The sequence below is a fragment of the Terrapene carolina genome, unplaced genomic scaffold (genome assembly GCF_002925995.2).
Source record: "Terrapene carolina triunguis isolate 2854851 unplaced genomic scaffold, T_m_triunguis-2.0 Scaffold68, whole genome shotgun sequence".
Taxonomy (NCBI): Eukaryota; Metazoa; Chordata; order Testudines; family Emydidae; genus Terrapene; species Terrapene triunguis.
The window spans coordinates 77,565,377-77,590,951 of NW_020664419.1; the positions used below are offsets into that span (position 1 = coordinate 77,565,377).

General features: G+C 44.8%; 1 protein-coding gene across 1 annotated transcript in view; it reads left to right on the forward strand.

The window, feature by feature from the left end:
- Positions 1-25,575, forward strand: part of CFAP54 (cilia and flagella associated protein 54) — a 199,539-nt gene that overhangs the window by 41,205 nt on the left and 132,759 nt on the right. The window contains exons 16-23 of the mRNA XM_026649001.1: positions 108-255; positions 1,952-2,029; positions 2,143-2,264; positions 15,981-16,151; positions 18,704-18,796; positions 19,743-19,928; positions 21,085-21,227; positions 24,567-24,714. Of these exons, the coding sequence (XP_026504786.1) occupies positions 108-255; positions 1,952-2,029; positions 2,143-2,264; positions 15,981-16,151; positions 18,704-18,796; positions 19,743-19,928; positions 21,085-21,227; positions 24,567-24,714 (1,089 nt within the window). The remainder of the gene's footprint in view (positions 1-107; positions 256-1,951; positions 2,030-2,142; positions 2,265-15,980; positions 16,152-18,703; positions 18,797-19,742; positions 19,929-21,084; positions 21,228-24,566; positions 24,715-25,575) is intronic.

A 25,575-nucleotide genomic window follows, 5' to 3' on the forward strand; every position in this document is an offset into this window, starting at 1 on the left:
CTCAACATACTGAATTAGTAATTTCTTATTAGTAATTTCAAAATAAATATATTAAAACAGCTTATTTTAAATCAGTATTTGTTTAATTAATGCTTCCTTTTAATCAGAAGAATTCAAATGGCCAAAATCTGAATGCTTCTTCAGCATATGGTAATGATAAGCCAGCCCCAGGAAACAATTTTGTGATGGATTTACACTTGGAGCTTATTCAAGCTCAACACAGAGTCGCTGTGAAACTTCTTAACATGAAACAAGGTAAGGTTTAATAAAGCTAAGTAACTTTCACAGTTGGATTAATCTGTGCGTTAGTATATTTTTGTAATGATATTTAAGTCATAAAAGTTTATCAATGCTTGTAAAATGCAGCAAATTTGGGGCAGTTTATATTTCACACACAATCAGAAATAACATGTTGAGATTAACGTCTGTTTATCAAACAATATCCTGCAGTCTTTAATCTGTACTCAGTTACATCAGTGGGAATTAAACCTTAACAAGGACTCCAGGATTTGGCTCCTAGACAATGAGTTACATGATTTCAATTGTATTGCAAATTGCTGTAATTTCATTAAAAGAAAAGAAGGAAGAAGCTCTGTAGATGGATCATCTGTAGTATACTCTCTCTCTCAAAGTAGATTTGAATAATTTATTTTATACTATTTGTAGTCTCAATTTCTATGCTACCAATTTATCCTTATCTACTCGATGTTAGCAAACAACCTGTTCTCCCACTCTGGTATAGAAGGCCCCAAAGAACCACTTTGCTTAGTCCATTTTTGAATATTTAAAAGACACTATAAATCTTGCACTTCGGGATTTCCCATGAAATCCTAGTGTGGTAGGGTACCTCCTTCACCTTGTCGGCCTCAGTGTTTCTCCCTTGGACAGTGTAGGGGCCTGGAGTAAATCAGTCTGACTCTGGAGGGGTTTTCTCTTCACTGTGGTTTTATTTTTCCTTATTTACATGGTTGGCTGCAGGCTAGGCCCAAGAAGTTCTCTTAAGCAAAACGGGAAAAAACCCAAACTCCCAACACAAACAGAAATATTTTTCCCTTTCCCCTCTCTGGGCTGTTACCGTAATACGCTGGCTCCCCTCTTTCACCAGAAGAGTTTTTAAAGGTCACTAGCAGCCCTTAATTGGCCTCAGGTATCTCTAGTTAATCTGTCTCTCACACTTTCCACACACTCACACTCACACAGACTGGCTCTCATGGGTCACAGTCCCCCAATACAGATTGTCCCCAACACACACTCTGTCACACAGAGCCCCAACACACAGTCATATACACACACACACACTGGCTCTCTCTCTGGCTCTCTCACATGCACTGGCTCTCTCTCTCATATATATACACACACACACACACACACACTTGTATTGTTGTTGTTGTTGTTGTTGTTACTTCTTGGTACTTCCTGTCAAAATGCTTGTGGTGAGCCAGGAGTGGCTAGGGGATGCAGGAGGGCCGTGGGCTCTGGCAAGATGCAGCCCCCATGTGACAGCGTGAAGCCTGCCTTGAGCCATTGTCACACATGAAGCTTGGTGTATGTCAGCAATGGGGAGGTTCTGGGGGTTCGCAGGTGGGGGTGGTGGCTGTGCCCCCTCAACACACTGGGGTCAGCAGCGCTGGCTGGAGATCGCCTTCAGTTGAGCATAGGGCACCAGTTTAATAATACTGCATAGGGCCTCATAAATCCTAAGGACAGCCCTGACCACAGTCTTATATCTTTCAGGACTGACTTTGTCACACTAGATAACATAAGATCCCTCTTTCCCCATGAGCTAGAAGTGCTCCTAAGGATGGCAGGGATAGGGGGATGGAATATTTAGAGGAGCAGCTATTATCAGAGTAGGAATTCAGACACAGAACTACCTATAAACCCTCTTACAGTACTCTTCAACAGGGACATCATAATGAGCAAGATGATGAAGTGTTTTCTTTCCATATAGGTGTTCAAATGGATGGCAAAAATCTCAAGGCTACTAAGTCTCCTGGGAAAGATGTAAATTGCCTTCATCTCTTCACAGGTAATGCATATTAATGTATTGATTAAAAAGCTTAGTGTATTATTGCTATAAAATGTGTAAATATTTGAGAATTCTTCTTATATCACTTGTTTAACAATATATCTGTTTTACAGAATCAGATATAATGAATAAAATTAAAAAGAATAAGTTATCCAAAGCTATCTTCCTGATGCAAAAGGCTGTATTGATGTTCCCTAAAGGATCAGCCAGTTCTTCCCAAAAGCACCTCCTTGAGGTAATATAAATGATTTTTATTGTGAAATTTCTGAAATACCCTTTAAAATATCAGTTTTTCACATTCCATGTAACTGAGGACTGGATTATTTCTTTCTGCAAAAACACCCAAAAGGAAGGGATCTGGTGAACTTGAAGTCAACATTAAAACCCTGTTGCAGAATTTTCCCTGAAGCATTCCATGAGGTGGGATGGAGGGAGGAGTAGAAGGAAAGGGAAAGAAGTGTTTTTGAAATGGGCATTTGTTTCATCCCTAAATATCATGGATTGTCTGGAGGCCAAGTCCTCCAGGCACAAATCCTGCAGCTCTGAGCCAGCTCTGCAGATCTCCCCAAATCTTTCTTGTCCCAAATGTAGGATTTTCTCCTAAAACTCCATTGGGTGGAGATTCAAGATGAGGTATGTTCAGTCCTGGATCAATGACAGGTGTAAGGCTTGGTATTTTTCAACTCATAGGGGTGAGTGCATTGCATGCCGCATCCAGAGCCCATTGAAGTCATTGGGAATCTTTCCATTGACTGCAATGGCCTTTGCCCCAATTCCTATCCATTAGAATCCTCTCTGTCAGTGAAATACAGTACTTGTTTCTAGCCCTGGAGCAGGAAGATATTGGACTCTAAAACTTGTGACTATATTAGAAAATATATTTTCTGTCATTTTTAGAAGTTTCTAAAATATTAGTTATTTTTCTCATCCTTTCAGTCCCAGACTGTTGGACCATGGTAACAAAAAAACCTGGCTTTACAGATAAAAGAATACAAAAAGTGGTCCTAATAAGATTTTTAAAACACTCTAGAAATATTTTAAACTATTTTTTCTGTAAAATATGTGGTATATGGCAGAATACAAAATGGGGTGCGGTGATATGAAGATTTAGCAGCAACTTGGCCATGAGGACCTGTAGTTCCACCATTTTTGAGTAACGTGGCCATCCCAAGCAAACGCTGGTAAAGACTTTATTTGATACCACACTATTATATATTCTTTTCTCTTCCTGTGTATCTATCACACACCAAAAAGGTAGGTAAAAAGAATGTTACTTAGATTTGCAAGTTAGGTACTCAAGAGTTAGGAATGCAAGAATTAAGGTTGCCTGTGCAACCTCCTAGCTAGCAGAAGGAGAAAGCTGGTGCATGTGGGTGGGTGGGGAAGTGGGCTGGCTGCTGGGGTGTAACTGGGCTGGGCTGTCTATTTCCTGAGCACCCACTCGTGGCCAGAGGTCATTGTTTCCCTGCACTCAGTCCAAAGATAATTAAATTACTACCTTTCTAGGGGTCCAATGTATTTAGTCCTCTGGGTACACATTGGCCATCCAGGCCCCAACCCCATTCAAAGTCTCTCTCCTCTTAAGCAGAGATTCCCAACCCTCCTTCCCAGAGCTGGGTCCTATAACAGTCACTCCCAGGCTTTATTTGGCTGGAGTTCAGCCTCTTGGTTCTTACTATTCCACTTTTCTGGTATCAGGGTCTTCCCTGTAGGAGCCTTTCTCACTCCTTTCAACTTCTTGAACTTTGCCTCTTCACTGTAGCTTTCAGCTGCTCTTTATAGGGGAAACACTAGAGCACTCTCAGGTTGGGCTCATCCTGTATTTAGGGTTGTTTTAGCCTCAGGCTCTCTGGCTCATGGGACAAGCCACCCTGTTATATGGGCCACGTGCTGAGATTGGGGGTGGTGGTGGTGGAAGGGAGACTGAGCCCTCTCTGTCATCTCCCTCCTGCCAGTATGGGGTTTACCACGGTGCCACTGGCGCCATGGCGCTGGGCCCACGCAGCCCCCGGCCCAGCCCAGCCCACTCTTCTCCGCCCCCCGCTCTCTCCTGCAGGGATAGTGGGCAGAAGCTTGGTCCTGCCGGCTCCTGCTGCAGGGCAGTCTCCGCCAGCAGCCAGCTCCCCCGGCCCCCGCCTCTTCTGCGGAGCGTGCCGCGTTCCTGCCCCTCCCCCTCCCAGCGCTTCTCCCGCCACCAAACAGCTGTTTGCCGGTGCGAGGGAAGGGGAAGAGCGGGGCCACAGCGTGCTTGCCGCTCGGGGAGGAGGCGGAGAAGAGGCGGGGGCGGGGCCTTCGGGAAGGGGGTGGTGTGACGGGTTGGATCACAGAAACCCCCTTGGGAGCTGCCACCTGATGTGCCAAGACTACTGCTTCTGTTTTCCCTGCCAGCTCAGGACCCCAGCACCCTGTCTTGCTGAGCGAGACACTCCAGTCTGGCTCCAACACAGACCCAGGGTCTGAATCACGTGTCCCAAAGCTGCAAGTTTACCCAAAAACAGCTCACAGGAGTGTGCTTGTCTTTAGCACTCAGATGCCCAATTCCCAATGGGGTCTAAACCCAAATAAATCCGTTTTACCCTGCATAAAGCTTATGCAGGGCAAACTCATAAATTGTTCGCCCTCTATAACACAGATAGAGAGATATGCACAGTTGTTTGCTCCCCCAGGTATTAATACATACTCTGAGTAAATTACTAAATAAAAGTGATTTTATTAAATACAGACAGTAGGATTTAAGTGGTTCAAAGTAGTAACAGACAGAACAAAGTAAGTCACAAGCAAAATAAAATAAAATGCGCAAATCTATGCCTAATCAAACTAAATACAGATAATCTCACCCTCAGAGATGCTTCAGTAAGTTTTTCTCAGACTGGACACCTTCCAGGCCTGGGCACAATTCTTTCCCCTGGTACAGCTCTTGTTCCAGCTTAGGTGTTATCTAGGGGATTCTCCATGATGGCTCCTCTCCCCTCCGTTCTCTTCCACCCCTTTATATATCTTTTGCATAAGGCGGGAACCCTTTGTCCCTCTGAGTTTCCACCCCCCCTCACTGGAAAAGCACCAGGTTAAAGATGGATTCCAGTTCAGGTGACATGATCACATGTCACTGCAAGACTTCATTACTCACTTGCCAGCACACACATATACAGGAAGACTCACAGGTAAATACAGCCATCTGCAGACAATGGGAGTCATCAAGATTCCAAACCATCCTTAATGGCCCACTCTTTACATAATTACAATAGGCCCTCAGAGTTATGTTTTATATTTCTAGTTTTAGATACAAGAGTGGTACATTTCTACAAATAGGATGATCACACTCAGTAGATTATGAGCTTTGTAATGATACCTTACAGGAGACCTTTTGCATGAAGCATATCCCAGTTACATTATATTCACTTATATTTTTATAAAACCATATAGACTGCACAACGTCACACCCCCTCCCAGCGCTTCCCCCGCCACCAAACAGCTGTTTGCCGGTGCGAGGGAAGGGGAAGAGCGGGGCCACAGCGTGCTTGCCGCTCGGGGAGGAGGCGGAGAAGAGGCGGGGGCGGGGCCTTCGGGAAGGGGGTGGAATCGGGGCATAACCCCCCAGGCTCCTGCCGTGACCCGCTCAGGGCAGGGGGCTGGGAGCACCCCCACGACCCCAGCCCACACCCCCAGCCCTCTGCCCTGACTCCTGCATCCCCCTCACACACACATGACCCTAGCCCTGACTCCTGCACCCCCCCCACATCCCAACCCCCACCCTGAGCACCAAACAGGAGTTCCTGCACACACACCCACATTCCCACCTGCACCTCTTGCACCAAACAGGAGCTGCCCCAGGTAAGCTCTCCATACCCCAACTTCCTGCCCCAACCCTGAGCCCCCTCCTTCACCCTAACTCCTGGCCAGACCCTGCATCCCTGTCAGCCATTATCTGTGCAGACAGCATCACACCTGCCCAGGGCTCTGCAATAATCACACACCCTTATCCCACCACCTAGATACTTAAGAAATGCATAGGGGAAACTGAGGCACCCACACAGTATTCAGAGAAAACATTAAGAACATTCCCACTTGTCACACTGGAGCAGGGGCTGCTCAGTGCAGAGAGAGTCGAAGAGAATGGGCTAGAACCAGGGAGAAGTTAGGTACACGCTCTAAGTGGGCAGGGGTGGGGGGAATCCTGTTTACCCCCTTTCCAGCCCTGCTGCGCTTGCAGTTTACCCCCAGCCCCTCCCTTGCTCCAGGGACCAACCCTAGCTCCCTCCCCGCTGTGCTTTTGCCCCCAGTCCCTGCCTTGCTCCAGTCAGCAGGGACTAATCCTCCCCCCATGCCCCACTGTGCTCATCTTGCCCCTGGCCCCTGCCTCGCTCCAGCTGGGAACCAATCTCCCCCCGCCACCATGCCCCGCTGTACTCTTGCCCTGGCCCCTGCCTCACTCCAGCTGGGGACCAATCCTCCCTTCCCCCCCCACCATGCCCCACTGTCAGGGTGGATAAAAAACAATTATTTAAAAAAAAAAAAAATCGGATTTTTTTGTTTAAATCGGATTTTTTTGATAAAATGCTTTTTGAGGAAAAAAACCTATCTGAAGATAGTTTTAATTAAGATACATTATATCTCATCATGGTATAGGGATTATAAATTCTAATTCTAAATTCTAGTATGAGACAATATATTCATGTAGTCAAGTATCAGAGGGGTAGCCGTGTTAGTCTGGATCTGTAAAAAGCGACAAAGAGTCCTGTGGCACCTTATAGACTAACAGACGTATTGGAGCATAAGCTTTCATGGGTGAATACCCACTCTCTGACGAAGTGGGTATGAGTAAATGAGTTCTAATAGTTCATGGATTAGGGACCCAATCTTATGGGGTTCCACAGGCTTCTCTATAGATTATTTAGGTTAATCTTTCTATCTACCCAATGGGACTCAGTGCTCAGTCTAGAAGATACCATCAAAGATGCTTAGTTTTGCAGTTCTCAAACTGTGGATTTGTGTCTCCAGAGGTAACATGCTTGTTAACAGCAAAAATGTTTTTAAATAAATAAATTAATATATAGAGGTGAGAAATAACAGACGTCAACTCTATTGTCCCTCTGCAAATTTGTGTACACAGAGTCAATCCCTTACCTCTCTCTAAAAGTGCAAAGTTTCAAAAAGTTCAATGAATAGAAGATTGTTGGGGGCGGAGTAGATCTGGACAAGGAGAAGAAGTCTGGAGATAAATGTGAGAAGCGAGGGACATCGGCTTTTTTGTTAAAATATTATGTTTGCTGTTGAAGAAAAAAATCCAGAATACTTAACATTGTTGTTTTAGTTAAATAAAACAATTTAAATGTCTGTCTGGTGATGTTCTCCTCCTAATACAGCATGGCCAGAAAATCCTCCAAATATTAATGATTAATTAATGTTGAATTGGAGATAGTTCACCTCCCAATGCATTCCTAAACATCTGCTCAATTACCTTTGGTAAATGAAATAACCAAACAATCATTCATTTTCTGATACAGCTGTAAAGTATCTGAAAAGTTTTCAAAATAAATCACTGTTTAAAAATGTATAGTGTGTACCTTCTAAAAATGAAACCTACATCTATCTCTGAGTTGTGAAGAATATGTATTAAGGTTATAACAACCAACAACAATGCACTTTTATGTAGAAAACCATGATTAAATCGAGTCTTCCTGACTAGGAATTCTTCATCATTTAAATCAAATCCACCCTGCCCGCTGTGCTCTTGCCCCTGGCCCCTTCATTCCCCAGAAGGCCCACAAATATGTTTGGCACCGGGCCACAAAATGTTAATCCGGCCCTGCCTCCCGCACCGAGAGGTTGGGTGTGAATGGTCCTCCCAGATAGTCTGATAGGCCACTGCAGATATATGCTGGGTCAGCATGGAAAATTTGTAAGGGAAAGTCCTTCCTCACTCTTTCTGTCATCTCCTCGTTGGGAGGTTGGGGGGATGCTCCTTTCCCATGTGGTGCACCCAAGGGGAGCCCAGCCCAGACTAGCTGTCTCTATCCTCACTCCTGGACAGGCTCTCTGCTCCAGGATTCCTAGTGCAGTGTCTGCTGTGGCAGCCGGAACCAAACTTTAGATTAGAATATTCAAGTTTAGTTATCTTGTCAAGCTGCCAAAATTTTACTGATGGCACAAATAAGAAGGTGAATGGCAACTTTCAAAAAATTTATAATCAAACCTGAGTAAAATTCTATGGGACAAAGAACCCCCCCCCCCCCCCCAGGGCTTTCTGACTACTGAATTTCAAAGGTCTGCTGCAAACAAAAGTGGTGTTAAAACTTCTCACAAAAAGATTTCAACAGAATCTTTTATAATGAAAAGAGTTAGGAAAACTAAATATAGGAGACACTAATAGTATGTTACTCTGTGTGTGATATGGGTCACTCAAGTGATAATGCCTGTGCTAATGGCCTTTTACTTGATCTTCAAATGTTATTGTATTATAGCATTTTCTTCAATTTTCATTTGGGTTTATTTCTCTTTTGAAAACAGTTTTTATTGAATTCTGAGGAACATTTCAATACTGAGAAATGTCTTAAATTTGTAGCAGTTGAGAATTAAGTACATTTTAAACCACTTTGTCATTTGAGTGCTATCAATTTTAAAGAGGGAATAAGCATGTGAAATTTTTCTCTTCAGACCATTAATAATAGTTGTCATTATGGAAGCACGAATATGCTGAGTTCCTATCCTGTTCTCAGAGAACCTGGTCTAGTGTCCAAAACTCACCCTTTCCTGGGATGAGCAATACTGCTGCTCAAAAACACTGATGCAACATAACTTTATTGGTCAGGACATGTAGGTGACTGAAATCAGACAGAGGATAGATTTAAGTGGCAGGGTGCAACTGTATTAACTTAACACTGGGGAGGGGCACCATATGCTCACCCATCTGTCATGTACTGGCATTTAACTGGGTCCAGTGTTGGGTTATCGCAGGGGTTCTCAAACTTCATTGCACTGCGACCCCCTTCTGACAATAAAAACTACTACACCATCCCAGGATGGGGGACTGAAGCCTGAACCCACCTGAGCTCCGCTGCATGGGGGGCCAAAGCCTAAGGGCTTCCGCCCCGGGCAAGAGGCCTATAACCTGAGCCCCGCCACCCAGGGCTAAAGTCCTCAGGCTTCAGCTTGGGCCCTGGGCGGTGGGGCTTGGGCCGTGGGCGGTGGGTCTTTTGCTTTGGTCCTGCACCCCAGCAAGTCTAAGCCAGCTCTGGCAACACCATTAAAATAGGGTTGCGACCCACTTTGGGGTCCCGACCCACAGTTTGAGAACTTCTGGGTTATAGGATTCCCTTGATTTAACCAAAATCTTGGGTTAGACCCTCCTTAGCCTACCCTTGGACTCATCTCACTTCTGAAACCTCTTGTCCGCCCTTCTAAATTAAATAAATTAAAATTTCTATGGGGGTAGAGGGTACCAAAGGGGGACCTCAGTCTGTGAAGAATTCAGGTTATTCCTCCTCCCAGAGGAACAAGTTTCACCAGCAAAATCAGTATTTCTTTTATTCTGGGAGCTAGCTTTAGTCTTCTTCTGCACTGGACACTGGCTGCATGTTGCAACAAACCAAACGTTCTTCAAGTGCTTGCTTATATCGATTTCAGTTAGGTGTACAGGCGCTGCATGCACAGTCTTCAGAAAGTTTTTTCCCCTAGCAGCACCCATCGGGTCAGCTGTGAAGTCCCCAGGAGTGGCGCCTCCATGGCGCTCAATATATGACCCTGCCGACCCAGCGCCAGTGACGGTCGTTGGAACTGCGGTGGCTTGCTTTGCAAGTTCTCCTCTCGTTCTCCTAGCCTTTCAGTTTGCTGTAGCTTTAGTGTTAGTTGTAGTTATGGAGGCAGCTCTGAGACCGCAATCCGCCTTGGCACGGCAAGATCTGGCACCAAGTTCATTGGTGTGACGCGCTCCGGCATCCATGGCAGAAGCGGCACCGCAGAAGGACTCTGGCACAGAGACGCGCGGCACCGCTGCTCCCCAGTGCCGAAGTCGGTGGGAACTGTCCAGCACCGGTCCCATTTCCCGGCACCACAGAAGCAGCACAGGAAGCAGGGTAGGAGTGGACTGCCTTCGAGTCCCACTCCTTTGGAGTTGACCAATGGTGCGCATCCCAGGGAGGAGCACCTGGCGCAGAGAGCTTTGGAGCTGGCACCGTCAACTTCGGTCCCAGAAAGGGGACGGTTGAGTTCAGTGCCGTTGGACTCCCCAAGCCATGTGGTGGAAGAGGTGGGGCTACCATCCACCCCAGACACCTCTGACGCCACAAGGGACCTTATTGCCATGACGGCACCGCAGACCCCGGCCCTCCACAACAAGCCTCCGGCGCCACCAAAGGTGGCACCATCCCGAGGCAAGCCAGCAATATTGCGTCCGCCTGCATCTCCAAGGCGTCGCTCTCCAGCACCAACAAGGAGGCACCGCTTTGAGTCCTGGCACTGATCCATCTCACGAAGATGCTCGAACTCGCGACACCAGTCAGACTCATGGCACCGGTCTGGCTTGTGGCACCGCTTACCATACCGGCACCGATCCTCATCTCGGCCCAGGTCCCCGACTCAGTGGAGGTCCCGTTCTCGGCACAAGTCATCACAGCACTGGTCGAGGTCTTGGCGCTGGTTGTCTTCGTGGAGCCACTCTGGATCTCAGCACCGCTTCACATCCTCATGGCACCGCTCACCAGCCCAGCTTCGCTTGGCACCACCATGGCCGTTGAGATTCCAGTCCTCATCTTCGGACTTGGGTGGTATCCAGATACTCGCACTGGCACCCGTCAGCACATAGATGCCCCAATGTGGGCACAATGCCATGGCTGGCGCAATGGCAGGGCCTGGCACAGTGGCCCTTTTGGAACCTGTGGGCATATCATCAGACCCAGGGTACCTTGTCCAAGGGCTCCTGGTCGGTGGTATCCGAGACCGAGTTGCCAGCAGCCTCAGCCAGCTGCCCTGCCCCCAGGGGTGCTGAGTTGGGACTCCGGCCTCTGTGCCTCCCCTGGAGCCGCCCCCTGCTCCTACAGCGGATCCGGGGATAATTGACTTGGAACAGGAGGCTGGGCAGAAGGTCCCAATGGACCAGGAGGTCCAGGATGATCCTGTTCGCCCGCTTGCTTCCTTGTCGTCCTCTCCAGACAAGGCAATGGCAGGGACTTTTACTTTAGGGCTACCGCCCATAGACAGTCGTGCCCGCCAGTACCTGCTGCGCAGGGTGGCGCACAATATGGGCCTACTGGCCGAGGAGGTGGCGGAATAAGAGGACCCAATGGTTGACTGTACTGGCCCCAGAAAGTCCATCCAGAGTGGCCCTGCCACTTATCAAGACCATCCAGGTCAACTCAAAGGCCTTGTGGCAGACCCCAGCCTCCATTCCCCCCACAGCCAAAGGTGTAGAAAGGAGATACTTTGTCCCCTCTGAGGGGTACGAGTATTTGTATACCCACCCACAGCCTTGCTCCTTGGTAGTGTCAGTGGTGAATGAAAGTGAGAGGCATGGGCGGCAAGGACCCACTCCAAAGTCCAAGGACTGTAAAAGACTTGACCTTTTTGGCAGGAAGGTCTATTCCACGGGGGGCTTACAGCTCAGGATTGCTAAACAGCAGGCAATCCTGAGCAGATACAGCTTCAACTCCTGGAACTTCATGCTGAAATTTATGGAGCTGTTACCCTCGGAGTCCAGGGAGGAGTTTGGGGCTATTGTTGAGGAGGGCAAGGCAGTGGCACGGACCTTTTTACAGGCCTCACTGGATGCTGCGGACTCAGCAGCGCACACTTTGTCCTCTGGCTTGGCCATGAGGAGGAGCTCATGGCTGCAGGCCTTGGATCTGCCGCCTGAAGTTCAGCAGACCCTCCAGGACCTGCCCTTTTATGGGGCGGGATTATTTGCGGAGCAAACTGACTCCAGTCTGCATAGCCTAAAAGACTCAAGGGCTACACTGAAGTCACCGGGGGTGCACACCCCAGCTACTAAGCGGAAACATTTTAAATCACAGCCCTCTCAACATCCCTACCAACTGTGTCCTAGACAGGACTTTTCTAGGAAGTGCGGTAGGAATGGCAGACGGAAGCCGTCCCAGCCCTCGTCAGTTCAGGGCCTGGCACGCAACTCTTCAGGCTCCAAGCAGGCCTTTTGAAGGTGCACCCGGGGACGGTGTGCCAGACTATGGACTGGATCCTCAACCCTGTTTTCTGAACCGTCTATCTCACTTCTACCATGCTTGGTCCAAATAACATCAGACTGCTGGGTTCTTCACATGGTGGAAGTGGGCTATTCTCTCCAGTTCTGCTCCTCTCCTCTCCTCTCCTCCCTCCCACTCCCCTTCCCTGTCCCTCTTCAGGGACCTTTCTCACAAGCAACTCCTTATCCAGGAGATGCAAACGCTCCTTGCCGCAGGGGCAGTGGAGGAGGTTCCTCAGGAGCTAAGGGGCAAGGGATTCTACTCCTGTTATTTCCTAATTTCCAAAGCCAAAGGCGGGTCTCAGACTCATTCTAGATCTGCGGGGCCTCAGCAGATTCATGGTGAAGCTGAAGTTCCGCATGGTCTCCCTGAACTCGTCATCCCCTCTCTGGATCTGGGAGACTAGTACGCTGCCCTCGATCTCAAGGACGCGTACTTTCAAATATCCGTACGTCCTGCTCACAGACGATACCTCAGGTTTGTGGTCAGTCACAACCACTTCCAGTTTACGATTCTCCCCTTCAGCCTGTCCACAGCCCCTTGGGTGTTCGCCAAGTGCATGTTGGTGATTGCCGCCTTCCTTCGCCAGAGGCAGGTGCAGGTGTATTAGTACCTTGATGACTGACTGCTGCGGGGGCGCTTCAGGGACCAGGTAGAAGTGCAGATACGTATTGTGAGATCCATATTCAACAGGTTGGGCCTTCTTCTCAATGAGAGCAAGTCAACCCTGATACCAACACAAAGGATAGGGTTTATCAGGGCAGTACTGGATTTGGGTTGTGCCAGAGCATTCCTGCCGGAGACCCATTTTCTAACGATCTCGGGCGCCATACAAGGTCTCAGACAGTACCCTACCACCACAGCAAGGGCCGGCCTGAGATTACTCGGTCACATGGCATCTTGTACATACGTGGTTCAGCATGCCAGGATGCATCTCAGACCTCTCCAGATTGGGCTCATGTCAGCATACTGCCCGGGACACAACAGTCTGGACTCTGTAGTCACTCTTCTGGGTCACGTCCTCTAGTCCCTGGGCTGGTGGCTCAACCAACAAGATGTGTGCAAGGGAGTCCCCTTCCTCAGACCTCCCTGTCCCTGGTAACGGACGTGTCGGTGCTGGGGTGGGGCGTGCACCTGGGGGACCTTCAGACACAGGGCCTCTGGTCTCAAGACGAGGTCTCACTCCACATCAACATCAAGGAGTGGAGAGTGATTCGATTAGTGTGCCAGACCTTCCAGGCCCACTGGAGGGGTCAATATGTGGGAGTCATGATGGACAACACAACTGCAATGTTTTACATAAACAAGCAGGGTGGAGCCCATTCCTCTCCCCTCTGTTGGGAAGCCCTCCAGTTGTGGGAGTTCTGCAAAGCCCACTCTATCCATTTGGAGGCGACGTATCTCCCAGGATCACAGAACGAGATGGCGGATTACCTCAGCAGATTGTTCCGCAACCACGAGTGGTCCATCCAACCGGATGTCATCCTCACCATCTTCCAGAGGTGGAGAACTCCCCATATTGAGCTCCTCGCCACTCAGAGCAACAGGAAGTGCCCGAGGTTCTGCTCCTTCCGGAGCCACAGCCAGGGCTCCCTCATGGATGCCTTCCTCCTCCCATGGTGATATCATCTCATGTATGTGTTCCCATCGTTTCGTCTCGTACACAAGGTCCTGCTCAAAGTCTGCAGGGAGAAGGTGGCGGTCATCTTGGTGGCTCCGGCGTGGCCACGCCAACACTGGTACACCACGCTCCTGGACCTCTCGGTAGACACCCCGATCATGCTACCACTGCTCCCAGACCTGATTACCCAGGACCACGGTCACCTTCATCACCCAGACCTCCAGTCTCTCCACCTCATGGCCTGGAAGCTTCATGGCTAAATCCCATTTAGCTCATGTGCTTGGAATTGGTCAGGGAAGTTCTGCTTGGTAGCAGGAAGCCCTCCACTAGGGCCACTTATCTGGAAGCAGTTTGCAATCTGGTGCTCCCAGGGCTGTACTCCACCATTGCAGGCCCCCATTCTTGTCATCCTGGAGTACCTGTTGCAACTCATGCGGCAAGGTCTTCTTCGATCAAGGTTCACCTGGCAGCTATCTCTGCATTCCACCTGGGAGTGGCCGGGCACTCCGTCTTCGCCAACCCCATGGTAAGCTGCTTCCTCAAGGGCCTGGAGCGCCTGTACCCACAGATTCAGTAGCCAAGCTCTGCATGGGACCTCAACCTGTTTCTTTCCAAACTCATGGGACTGTTTGAACCGTTGGCAACTTGCTCGCTCCTGTATCTATCATGGAAAATTGCTTTTCTGGTTGCCATTACTTCGGCAAGAAGGGTCTCAGAGCTCAAGGCCCTCACCTCTGATCCTCCATACATGGTCTTCTTCAAGGACAAGGTGCAGCTCAGGCCTCACCCGGCTTTCCTTCCAAAGGTTGTGTCCCAATTTAATTCCAACCAGGACATTTTCCTGCCTGTTTTTTACCCTAAATCTCATGCGACCAGCCAAGAGCAACGGCTCCACTCTCTGGACGTTCGATGGGCACTTGCTTTTTACATGAAGCCATTCCGAAAGTCGAGCCAGCTATTCGTGGTGATAGCAGACCGTATGAAAGGTCTCCCGGTCTTGTCGCAGAGGATCTCATCATGGATTACCTTCTGCATCCGCACCTGCTATGAATTAACCAACGTTCCAACCCTGGCTCTCACGGCCCATTCCACGAGGGTGCAGGCCTCATCGGCAGCGTTCCTGGCTCAGGTGCCGATTCAAGAAATCTGCAGGGCAGCAATGTGGTCCTCGATGCACACATTTGCTGCTCATTACACTATAACCCAGCATGCTAGAGATGATGCAGCCTTCAGCAGAGCAGTGCTCCAGTCTGTCATTCCATAACTCCGACCCCACCTCCAAGGTAGGACTTGGTAGTCACCTATCTGGAATCGATATGAGCAAGCACTCGAAGAAAAAAATATGGTTACTCACCTTCTCGTAGCTGTTGTTCTTTGAGCTGTGTTGCTCATATCCATTCCAAACCCACCCACCTTCCCCTCTGTCAGAGTAGCTGGCAAGAAGGAACTGAGGAGGCGCAGGGTCGGCAGGGTCATATTTGAGCGCCATGAAGGCGCGACTCCAGGGGGCTTCACAGCTGACCTGACGGGTGCTGCTAGGGGAAAAAAATTCCGACGACTGTGCACACAGCGCATGCACACCTAACTGGAATGGATATGAGCAACACATCTCGAAGAACAACAGTTACGAGAAGGTAAGTAAACATTTTTTCAAAAAAAATCCTACTATTGACTTTCCAAGACCTACTCCTTTTATCCTAACTGTGCCTCCATGTTGCTGCAAGGAAGGTGAAAAATCCCACAGCACATCTGCCACTTTGGCCCAATGTGAAAAAATCCTTCCTAATCACCAAACAGGCGCTAGATTAGACCTGCAACATCCTTAAAACACAGCTCCTGTATTACATCTATAGGGAGGAAGGGTGAAACAGCGAAAGTGGATAAAAGGCCCCCAAAACACAAGAAGAGGTTTAAATTAATGGAGAAAGAGGGAAAGCGGGGCAGTCAGCTCTCAACCACCTTCCCTCCCCACTTCCTGGCCAATGGTGCACTATGCGGGGGCCTCAGCATTGTGGAACACTTTATCATACTATAATATTCATTTTGGAGATATTTTGCAAATATAAAATGTGTTTTGATTTTTCTTTTCTGTTTGGTTTTTCACCTTGATTTTCTCTTCTATTCATATTTTTCAACATAGGAAGCATTAGCTTTAATTCAGAAGGTTGAAGCTGAACAAAATGCATTGTGCTCTAATCTGAAACAAGCTGTGACTAGCAAGAAAAACAGAATCCCCCCTCCTCCTCTGTTGCTTTCCAGATCACATTGCTCCATGACATTTAAACCAGCCCCATTCACCTCAGATGTTCAGGTAATGCTCTTCATAACAACTCTATAAGAAAGATGTGAAACTATAAGTGACAGTGAAGAAAGTTGCTTCAGCAGTACCATATTTATCACAGTGCTCTTTATCGTTCTTAGGTAGATTATGTTGTTTTAACTGAATACATTCTAAATTCTCATCTCTGTGAGTCACTGGTGACTCACTGTTGTGACCTTCACATTTACCTGCAACATTTCTTTTCCTGTGGTCTGTTCTCTTCTGTTACTGCTATATATCATCCGTTTATGCTACCTGTCAAAGACTAATCCTTCTGCTAAACAGACACTATGCACACTTCAATTTGGTGTACAAAATAGCCACTATCTGCAGTTTTCTCAAGAGATGAATTTTAATAGTAAATCTTTTCAAACATGTTCATGTTGTGTATAGAAATGGTGAGGACTCAATTTCTGTTCAGAGTTATAAACAAAATTCTGGAAATAGTGTTTTCAGACTTTGTATATTTATTATGACCAATTGACTGAATTGCAACCTTGAATACACTGTGGGACAATATCTTTCCATTTATGCCCTAAATAATATTTTTTAAACATTTTAAAGCTAGTTAAAGTGTCCAATATTTAAAATTTTGTAATAGGTATGGGTATTTATTCCACTTTGTTTAATATATGGCATAGTAAATTTTTAACCGATCTTATAGGGTTTTCACCACTAGATGGTGCAATATGTTTATTTTTTTATCCTTTGTTCAAGAACAGACTTTTTCCAGGAGCCTTTTCCCCCCTGAAAGTACATGTATGTGTTAAATTGACACCAGAGAGAGATTTAAAAAAAATCCTTCGTAATTAAAATTACATACTCTCCTAAATTATAGTTAAATAAAGGTGCATACATTTCTTGCAGTGAAAGTCAAAACAACTCCAAATCTATTCCCTTATTAATTAAAAAATGGTTTCATTTCATGAAAAAAACCCTGCCATATTTCACTATATATTTGTTTGCTTGAAAATGATCCGATTGTTTAATGATAAGTAGTTAATTGTTAAGCCAAAAATGCAAATTATAAGAACAGGTAAAATTATATCTGTTGAGAATTTTAGTTTGGTATGTTCAACATTGTGCATATTTACAATGAAGATGTAGCCACTCATTTTGTTGGATTTTGTAAAGAAAGGTGCAACATAACCTAAAACAAAAAGGGTACATTCTTGTGTGAAACTTTAAAGGAAACTATCACCAGTTGAATAAAGCTGTAATGTTAAGAGACAGATTCTGATACTCATGTCAAGTAGCATCTTACTTTACAAGTGGAATCATTGATTTCAGTGTGACCATGCGTGAACTATTCAACAAGAGTAAGGGTATCAGAATCTTGCCCTAAATTATTGTGAGTTTGATTATTTAGTACTGATATATGGAGTCATTTTCTTCTTTAAGTTCTATCATTTGTTTTTACAAAATAACATAGTGTCTCGAAATGTAGAGAAACAAAATAAGTCTGAGTCACGCCAACATAATTACATGATTTAAGGGACTCTGGGATGGAGTCTTTCATGTCTAGATTATGGATTTGAATTCGGTCTTATCTGTGGTCTATTCATAGGCCTACTGTATGTAAACTGAGGTGATCCATTTCTTAGTGGACAATTTCTTTATCCAGTAGAGCACTTAACCATAAGCTTAATTTTAAGCATGTAAATAGCTGTATTGAAGTTAATGGGCCCATTTCAACATCTGTTAAAGTCAATGTGAGTTTTTATATAGACTTCAGTGGGCTTTGGATGAGGTCCAGTCCTCGCATGCTCACTTGTCTAAGTACTTTGCTGGGTCGGGGCCCAGGTGTCCACATCATTAAAACCACTATCACAAATGGCACCTTTATTGGCAGTTTAATTTGAGAGTAAAAGGACCGAATGAGTGGGCATGAAAACCTAACAACTCTCTCACCTGTAGAGGTGGTCCCCTTGGGTCATGTTTGAGCCTCATTGGAGAGACAGTAGAGCAGCAGCGTACGTATTTGGCTATGTCTATACTTTGAGCTAGGGGGTCTGATTCCCCTGCTTGAGTACACATACTCCTGTTAGCTCTTATCAAGCTAGCACCAGTATAAATAACAGTACAGCCACAGTAGCATTGAAGTAGCAGCAGAGACACAGCTTAACCATGCCAAGTACATACCCATGGGTTTCAGGTGGGTTTGTACGTGGCACGGCTAAGCCAAGCCTCTGCTGTCACTGCCCATGCTGTTGCAGCTACACTACTAGTACTCGCGCTAGCTCTCATTGAGCTAGTGCGAGTGTGTGTGTGTGAGCAGGGGAATCACACCACTTGCTTGTAGAGTAGACATAGCCTTAGTCACTGTGTGTTTTTGTACCTGCTTTCTGACTAATCTGTGGAATCATTTTCTAGTTCCGTTAATCTAACAACTTTCATAATAACTACTTTCACTTTAAAGCCCTTATTCTTATTCAGAAAATGTCATAAATTCTTCATTAGACAATATTGCTTCTCACAGTAAATTTAAATAAATTAGAGATGATAGTAGATATCAAATATTTAAGTTGTCTTTTTCTCAAAAGGTTTCATGGTACAGTATTTTGGGCTGCGTAGCAGCAGGAAGCAATTTAAAAGTAAGGTTAAATAATCATCATCTTCCAAATGCAGGAGAAGAGGTAAGACCAAGATAAAACCTGTGCAAGTTATTCTCCTTCACTGAATGACTCACTATAGAGCTTTCACTGGAGTGTGTATCTATCACCTTCCCCCTTCCTCATCTGTATCTAATCAGCTAGTTGGCCAAATCTTGGGTATACTTTTGATCTTTATTTCAAGTGTTTTAAGTTCTGCAGGTCTTAAGACACTCTACCTTCAACTCTTTTGGAATAATGAGTAGAATGCTTCCAAGGTGGTTACATTAGAGTCCCTTTTTACTATAGTTGTTTTCTTAAAGGAAGTCTCTACAAAGTAAAGAATAAAACAGATGAAAGTATAAAATTTGTTTACAGTTTCTACCACTAGCTGCTTACAAGAATATAGAAATAGAAAAAGAGAAATTTAAAACAGATTTGAGAAACAAATAAGAGTGGTTCTTTTAATATTTGTACTAAGTAAAAATAGAGATGGAGCTATATTTCCTTTTTAAAAGGACATTACCTTAGATTTATTTTCACCCCACTCTTGGAGATTTGAAGGTGTCACTCCTCAGTAGCTGTCACACTCAAACATGAAGGCCTCTATACTCTTTGGGAGAGAGAACTTGAACCCTTTTAGGCTATATACTTAGCTCTTCTCTGTGTACTCAGCCACTCTCCAAAAGGGCCTAAGACTTTTTTCTTTCTGCTTTCAAGAAAGGAAGCTTGTAGACTATCTGCCTTACCAATCTCTCCAAGTATACTATCATAATCTGATCATAACATTCCGACACTTGCCATGGAAACTTCACATATTTTATAGGCTAAGTACATTCTTTGGATCAGTGAATTTGATGGGTTGTAACTTTGATTATATGAAAGAAGTGATTAATAAAGAAACAAAAGGTCTTACAATAAAGGTTTACTGTATTTTGTTTACTTTTTTGTTATATGCAGTGCACATAATTAGAAATATTTTTGTTAACAGATACCAGCTGATGGAAAAAGCCTTTTCGAAATAAAAGGCTTAAATCCCAATGAAAAGTACATATTTGCAGTTGCAGCATATTCCTCGGATGGAAAGCTTATTGGTGATGCCATTGGGGAAACAACTAAACCAATCCTTGCTTATCCACCACTTTCTGCTACTACTGCTCGAGCATATCTGACTCAGGTAGATTGGATTTTTAATGAATAGTTTCATGTTTTTAATTTAGTTCAAGATTTGTTTCTGTCCCTGTGAATGGTGGTTCCAAACCTTATTTTAGTCAGGTTCCAAGACAAAATTTCAGGACTTGCCAACAAACATAATTAGGACAAATCACAACTTTAAAACAACAAATGACAGACTTTAGCACTCTTACTAATTCTGACTTCAAAAATGATGTGGGACCATCTTAAGGGGGAAGATGTTTTTGGACTAGGTCTCTTGTCCTTTTCTTTCTTTTTTCTATGTTGGTCACTTCCTGTTTAATCCCTTTTTAGTCTCTTGGGGTTTTTTTTCTTAGCATCCTCCTCTTTCCTTTTGTTTTTTGGGGTTCAGGCCAACAGCAGGAGATCATCCTCATGGGGCTCTCTGAGGATTGGGGATTAAAGATTTGATTAAACTTGCCAGGAGCCAAATCCAACCCCTCCAAAGGAGAAACCAGCAACAGGTTTCAGGGTTTCAGGAAAACTCTGTGAGGCAACTTCATTATACTTCTTATAAATTGTCTTATCAACAAGGAGGAATTTGAGGGAGCTGCACATTGGACAAAGGGTGAAACCTTCCAGCCCTGTTGATTTTGGAAAGCTATGAGAAAGGTTACCCTAGATCTGCAGAGGCAAGAGCTGTGCACATGAATGGCTGCCTGTTTGCGTGGCTTCATTTGCATCCACTCATCCTTGCCAATGTGGCTGATGCAGTAGTAGCAATTGTAGAGGAAACCCAAAAGGAGGCAGTACAGCTACGCAAACTGTAGTAACACCTGCATCGTTTCCACACAGGACTCTGTGCAGGGGAACGACCAAGGCCTTTCTGATGCTAGTGCTGAAACTCAAGTCCTACAAATTCTAGCAGCGTCAAATGGATGTTATATTTATTTTACTTAGATATGGTTCTGATAGTATTCTCACAAATGTTATAAACTTCCATGAAATGTAGGAAGGGGATAGCATTACAAGAGTTAAAACCTTGCTTATTACTGTAGTCAGAATTGACTTGGTATGGCTATGTAAACAACAAGGAAAGTCAACAGCTTTATTTGAATTAACACATTCATAATGATAATACTTGCTAACAACTTTTAGTATAAAAATCATGTTATTTCAAAACTATGCTTTTCTTGTAGATTGCCTATCAGACAGATAACTATACATTAGCCAAAAAAGCATTTTCACCAATGTGGGACTATTTTGTCTTGGCTCCTTCAACACCATCTGCTGATCCAGCAGTTATTTCTGCAAGCAATAATTTGACTATATCTCAGAACAGGTAATTGGCAAAAATGATTTTTAAATAGCAGTCAGCTGTAAATGAGTACCATTTTATTTTGTAGAGTAACAAGCTGTGAAATTGTGCTGATACTCCTAGCATGAAAGATGCTCTAAAAATAAATCATGATTGTTAACTTTGTCATACAAAAATATATATTGTCATGAAATTAGCACAGAGTTTTCATTATAAATAGTATCTCTAACATTTGCATGTTTTTCCTTTGTAACGGTGTTTTCTCAGTCAGGACAGGTTACATTTTTAGGAAATGTTCATTAATTTTGTTTGTCTCATTTTCTGATGCCAAGCACGAGGCACCTGGATCTAGACTTCCAGAGGTATGAGTAAGGTTAAGATTTTGTCATGGATGTTTTTAGTAAAAGTCACGGACAGGTCACGGGCAATAAAGAAAAATTGATGGAAGCCCCCTGACTTTTACTAAAAATATCCATGATAAAATGGGAAGGGGCTAGGCAGCTGCGGAAGTGGCTGGGAGCTCTGGGGCCTCCAGCACCTGTGGGGGCTCAGAGCTGCAGGGTCCCCCTGCCCTCTCCCTGGCAGCGGGGAGCTGCAGGGGGTCCCTCTGCTTCTTGCAGTGGCCAGAGGCTATGGAGGTCTCCCTCCCCTGCTGCAGCAGCGGAGAGCTGTGGCGGTCTCTCTGCCCCGCCATCGTGGCAGGGAGCTGCGAGGATCCCCCTGCCACTGCTGCGGTGGGGAGCTGCAGGATATCCCCTGCCTGCAGTGGCTGGGGAGCTGTGGGGTATTCCTGCTGCCCACGGAGGCTTGGAGCTTGGGGGCCTGCTGCCTCACAGCTCTCTGCCGCTGCGGGAGGCAGCGGGACCCTGCAGCTCCCAGCCGCTGGGGCTGAAGTCATGGAGGTCTTTGGAAGTCACGGATTCTGTGACTTCCGTGACCTCTATGACAAAATCGTAGCCTTAGGTATGAGCACCTAGAATTCCAATTGAAATCAATGGGAGCAACAGGGGCTCAAGAAATGCTGAAAGCCAAGTCTCTGGTGTCAAATGGGGCACTCAAAATGAGTGGATATTTGCAAATTGTTTTTGATTAATTAAATAATCTGGCAATACATTTTTAATGTACTAAGATATTTTAGGAGTAATCCTTTAAAAATTATGCTACCTATAAATAAATAAAATCCAAACTATATAATTGTGATAAAGGAAAACACGGAAATAAGTATTTTAAGGTTTTCATAATTACAAGAGTTTTAGCTCAACAGTCCATTAAAACACCATAGGTACAGTCACAAAAGCAAGCAAACCTGTAATGAAAAGATAAGAGGAAAAGACACATTGCATTTTGATGTATAAAGTAATATCCAAAAATAAATCAATATACAATCAAATGTATGTCGACTGTTGATAGATTAACGAACATTTATCCAAAACATCTAGTATACATCCTCATCTTCTTTTAACTGAGCTTCTTTTTGGTATTATTGTGTTAATTGGAAGACTTTGGCATCACTATTGAAATAAAGTATAAATAAAATATTCATAAGTTTCAGTTTTGCCAGAAACAACCCAGAACATTAAAAGTCTAATGACAAGAATTCAGAGCGTAGAGGATATTAAGAAAAATAAAAATCTTTTTCTAAAAACATATATTACTCTTCCTTCTTCATATTGTAATCTTAATACATTCCCACTTCCATAGCAAGATGGGAGTCATTGTAGTATTGTAGTTGATTACTATAAAGGAAACAATGCTATAAATTAGGGAAATTAGAAAGGTATACAAAATATTATTGAACTAGCCATGCCAATTGCCACCTTCACCTGCACATCTACCAACGTGATATATGCCATCATGTGCCAGCAATGCCCCTCTGCCATATACATTGGCCAAACCGGACATCTATACGCAAAAGAATAAATGGACACAAATCTGACATCAGGAATCATAACATTCAAAAACCTGTGGGAGAACACTTCAGCCTCTCTAACCACTCAGTGACAGACTTGAAGGTGGCAATTTTGCAACAAAAAAACTTCAAAAACAGACTCCAAAGAGAGACTGCTGAACTTGAATTAATATGCAAATTAGATACAATTAACTTAGGTTTAAACAGAGACTGGGAATGGTTGGGTCATTACACTAATTGAATCTATTTCCCCATGTTAAGTTCTCCTCACACCTTCTATGAGTCATCTCGATTATCACTTCAAAAGTTTTTTTTCTCCTGCTGCTGATAGCTCATTTCAGTTGATTGGCCTCTTACAGTTGGCATGGCTACTTCCACCTTTTCATGTTCTCTGTACGTATAAATATCTTCTTTCTGTGTGTTCCATTCTATGCATCCGATGAAGTGGGCTGTAGCCCATGAAAGCTTATGCTCAAATAAATGTGTTAGTCTCTAAGGTGCCACAAGTACTCCTGTTTTTTTAAGAAAAAGGAAAATACTCAATTAACTCTTTCATGTAGGAACAGTGGTTTCATTGTGCATGTATGTACAATGGCTAGCACAGTGGGGCCCCGATCCCTGAATAGAGCCTTTAGGCCGGGGTGGGCAGACTATGGCCCACGGGCCACATCCGGCCCACCAGCCAATTTAATCCGACCCTCGAGCTCCCGCTGGTGAGTGGGGTCTGGCTTGCCCCACTCCTGCATTCCAGCCTGGAGCACCCTCCTACACCCCAAATCCCTCATCCCCAGCCCCACCTCAGAGCCTGCACCTCCAGCCAGAGCCCTCTCCCCCTGCACTCCAACCCCCTTCCCTAGCCCGGAGCCTCCTCCCGCACCCTGAACTCCTCTTTTCTGGTTCCACCCCAGAGCCCGCACCCCCAACTAGAGCCCTAACCCCCTCCTACACCTCAGCCCCAATTTTGTGAGCATTCATGGCCTGCCATACAATTTCCATACCCAGATGTGGCCCTCAGACCAAAAAGTTTGCCCACTCCTGCTTTAGGTGCTACCACAACACAAAATAATAATAATAATCAGCCGTAGAAGAAGAAACCTATTAAAAAGTAAATAGCCTGTTATATCCTTGAAATAACTTCCAAGTTGTCAAAAGATGACAATACAGTAGCATTACTATGTTAAAAGGAGTAATAATGAGAAAAGCCATCCTGGGGTACTAGCTACCCAGCACAGACCAAAGCAGGAGACTTTTCCCTCCTAGTCCAATACTGACATCACTGAGCAGCGTTAAGAGAAATTAATCTCATTTGCAGCAGCAGCAACTGTATTAATCCTTTCGATTTATGATGTTATAATTAGAATTTGTATTTTCACAAATTATGCAGTTTATATGTGGAATGTCTATATCATAATTATGTACTTTTACCATTATTTTCCCTTTTTTCTATTTTGTAGATTATGTCTTGATGCTGTATCTCAGACTTCTCCAATCCTCTTGCACCTCTTTCTTAGGAGCATTTTTATTATTAATGAGATTAATGTTAAGGAAGGAGCACTCTTCTGTGATTCCATTTGTTCCAAAGAGATACTGTACAATGGACAAGTATGTTTGGCTTAAAACTAATGTTGGGTTTGAGTTTACCTTTTGATTTGACCAGTTGCATCTCAAAATTCCCCGATATATTTTACAATGTACACCTGTACCTCGATATAATGCTGTCCTCGGGAGCCAAAAAATCTTACGCGTTATAGGTGAAACCGCGTTATATCAAACTTGCTTTGATCCACCGGAGTGCGCAGCCCCGCCCCCCGGAGCACTGCTTTACCGCGTTATATCCGAATTCGTGTTATATCGGGTTGCGTTATATTAGAGGTGTATTAACTGTAACTGCAGTCTATCTCATTCTTCATTAACATGGTATCCATCAAAGTACAATCTTCTGTGTTTTTAAGGTCTGTTAATATTTGCTGATATTTTTATATCTTTGGTAAAAGGGCTGTTTCTAGATTATTCCCTCATTAAGGGGCAAAGCACACTGAAGCCAATGGAAGGAGTTCCATTGACTGCAGTGGGGTCTGGATCAAGTCCTAAAAAAGAGGCAAAAAAAAATCATTGTTAATTTTGTGCTACTTTGATGTTCCTAGAATTTTTTCTTTATAAATGTTTTTGTGACTTGACTTGTATTTTTCTTTAATATTAAACTTGTAATAGGATACTTTGGCATACTAGCCTGAGTTCTTTCTTGCCTCTCTTACTCCCAAAAAGAGTGATATCGTATTTCTTGAAGATAGCAATGCAAAGGTATATCAATTCAACTTTCACTCCATTTCTGTTCCAGGTCCCATTGCACTTCTTTTGTCTAAGGACCCAATCCTGTAGCCCCTACTCATGTGAGGCATATCAACAGAGGTGAAAGTAACTTAAAAGGACTTACCGGTACGCCAGAGTCCTGAGCAAGGGGTG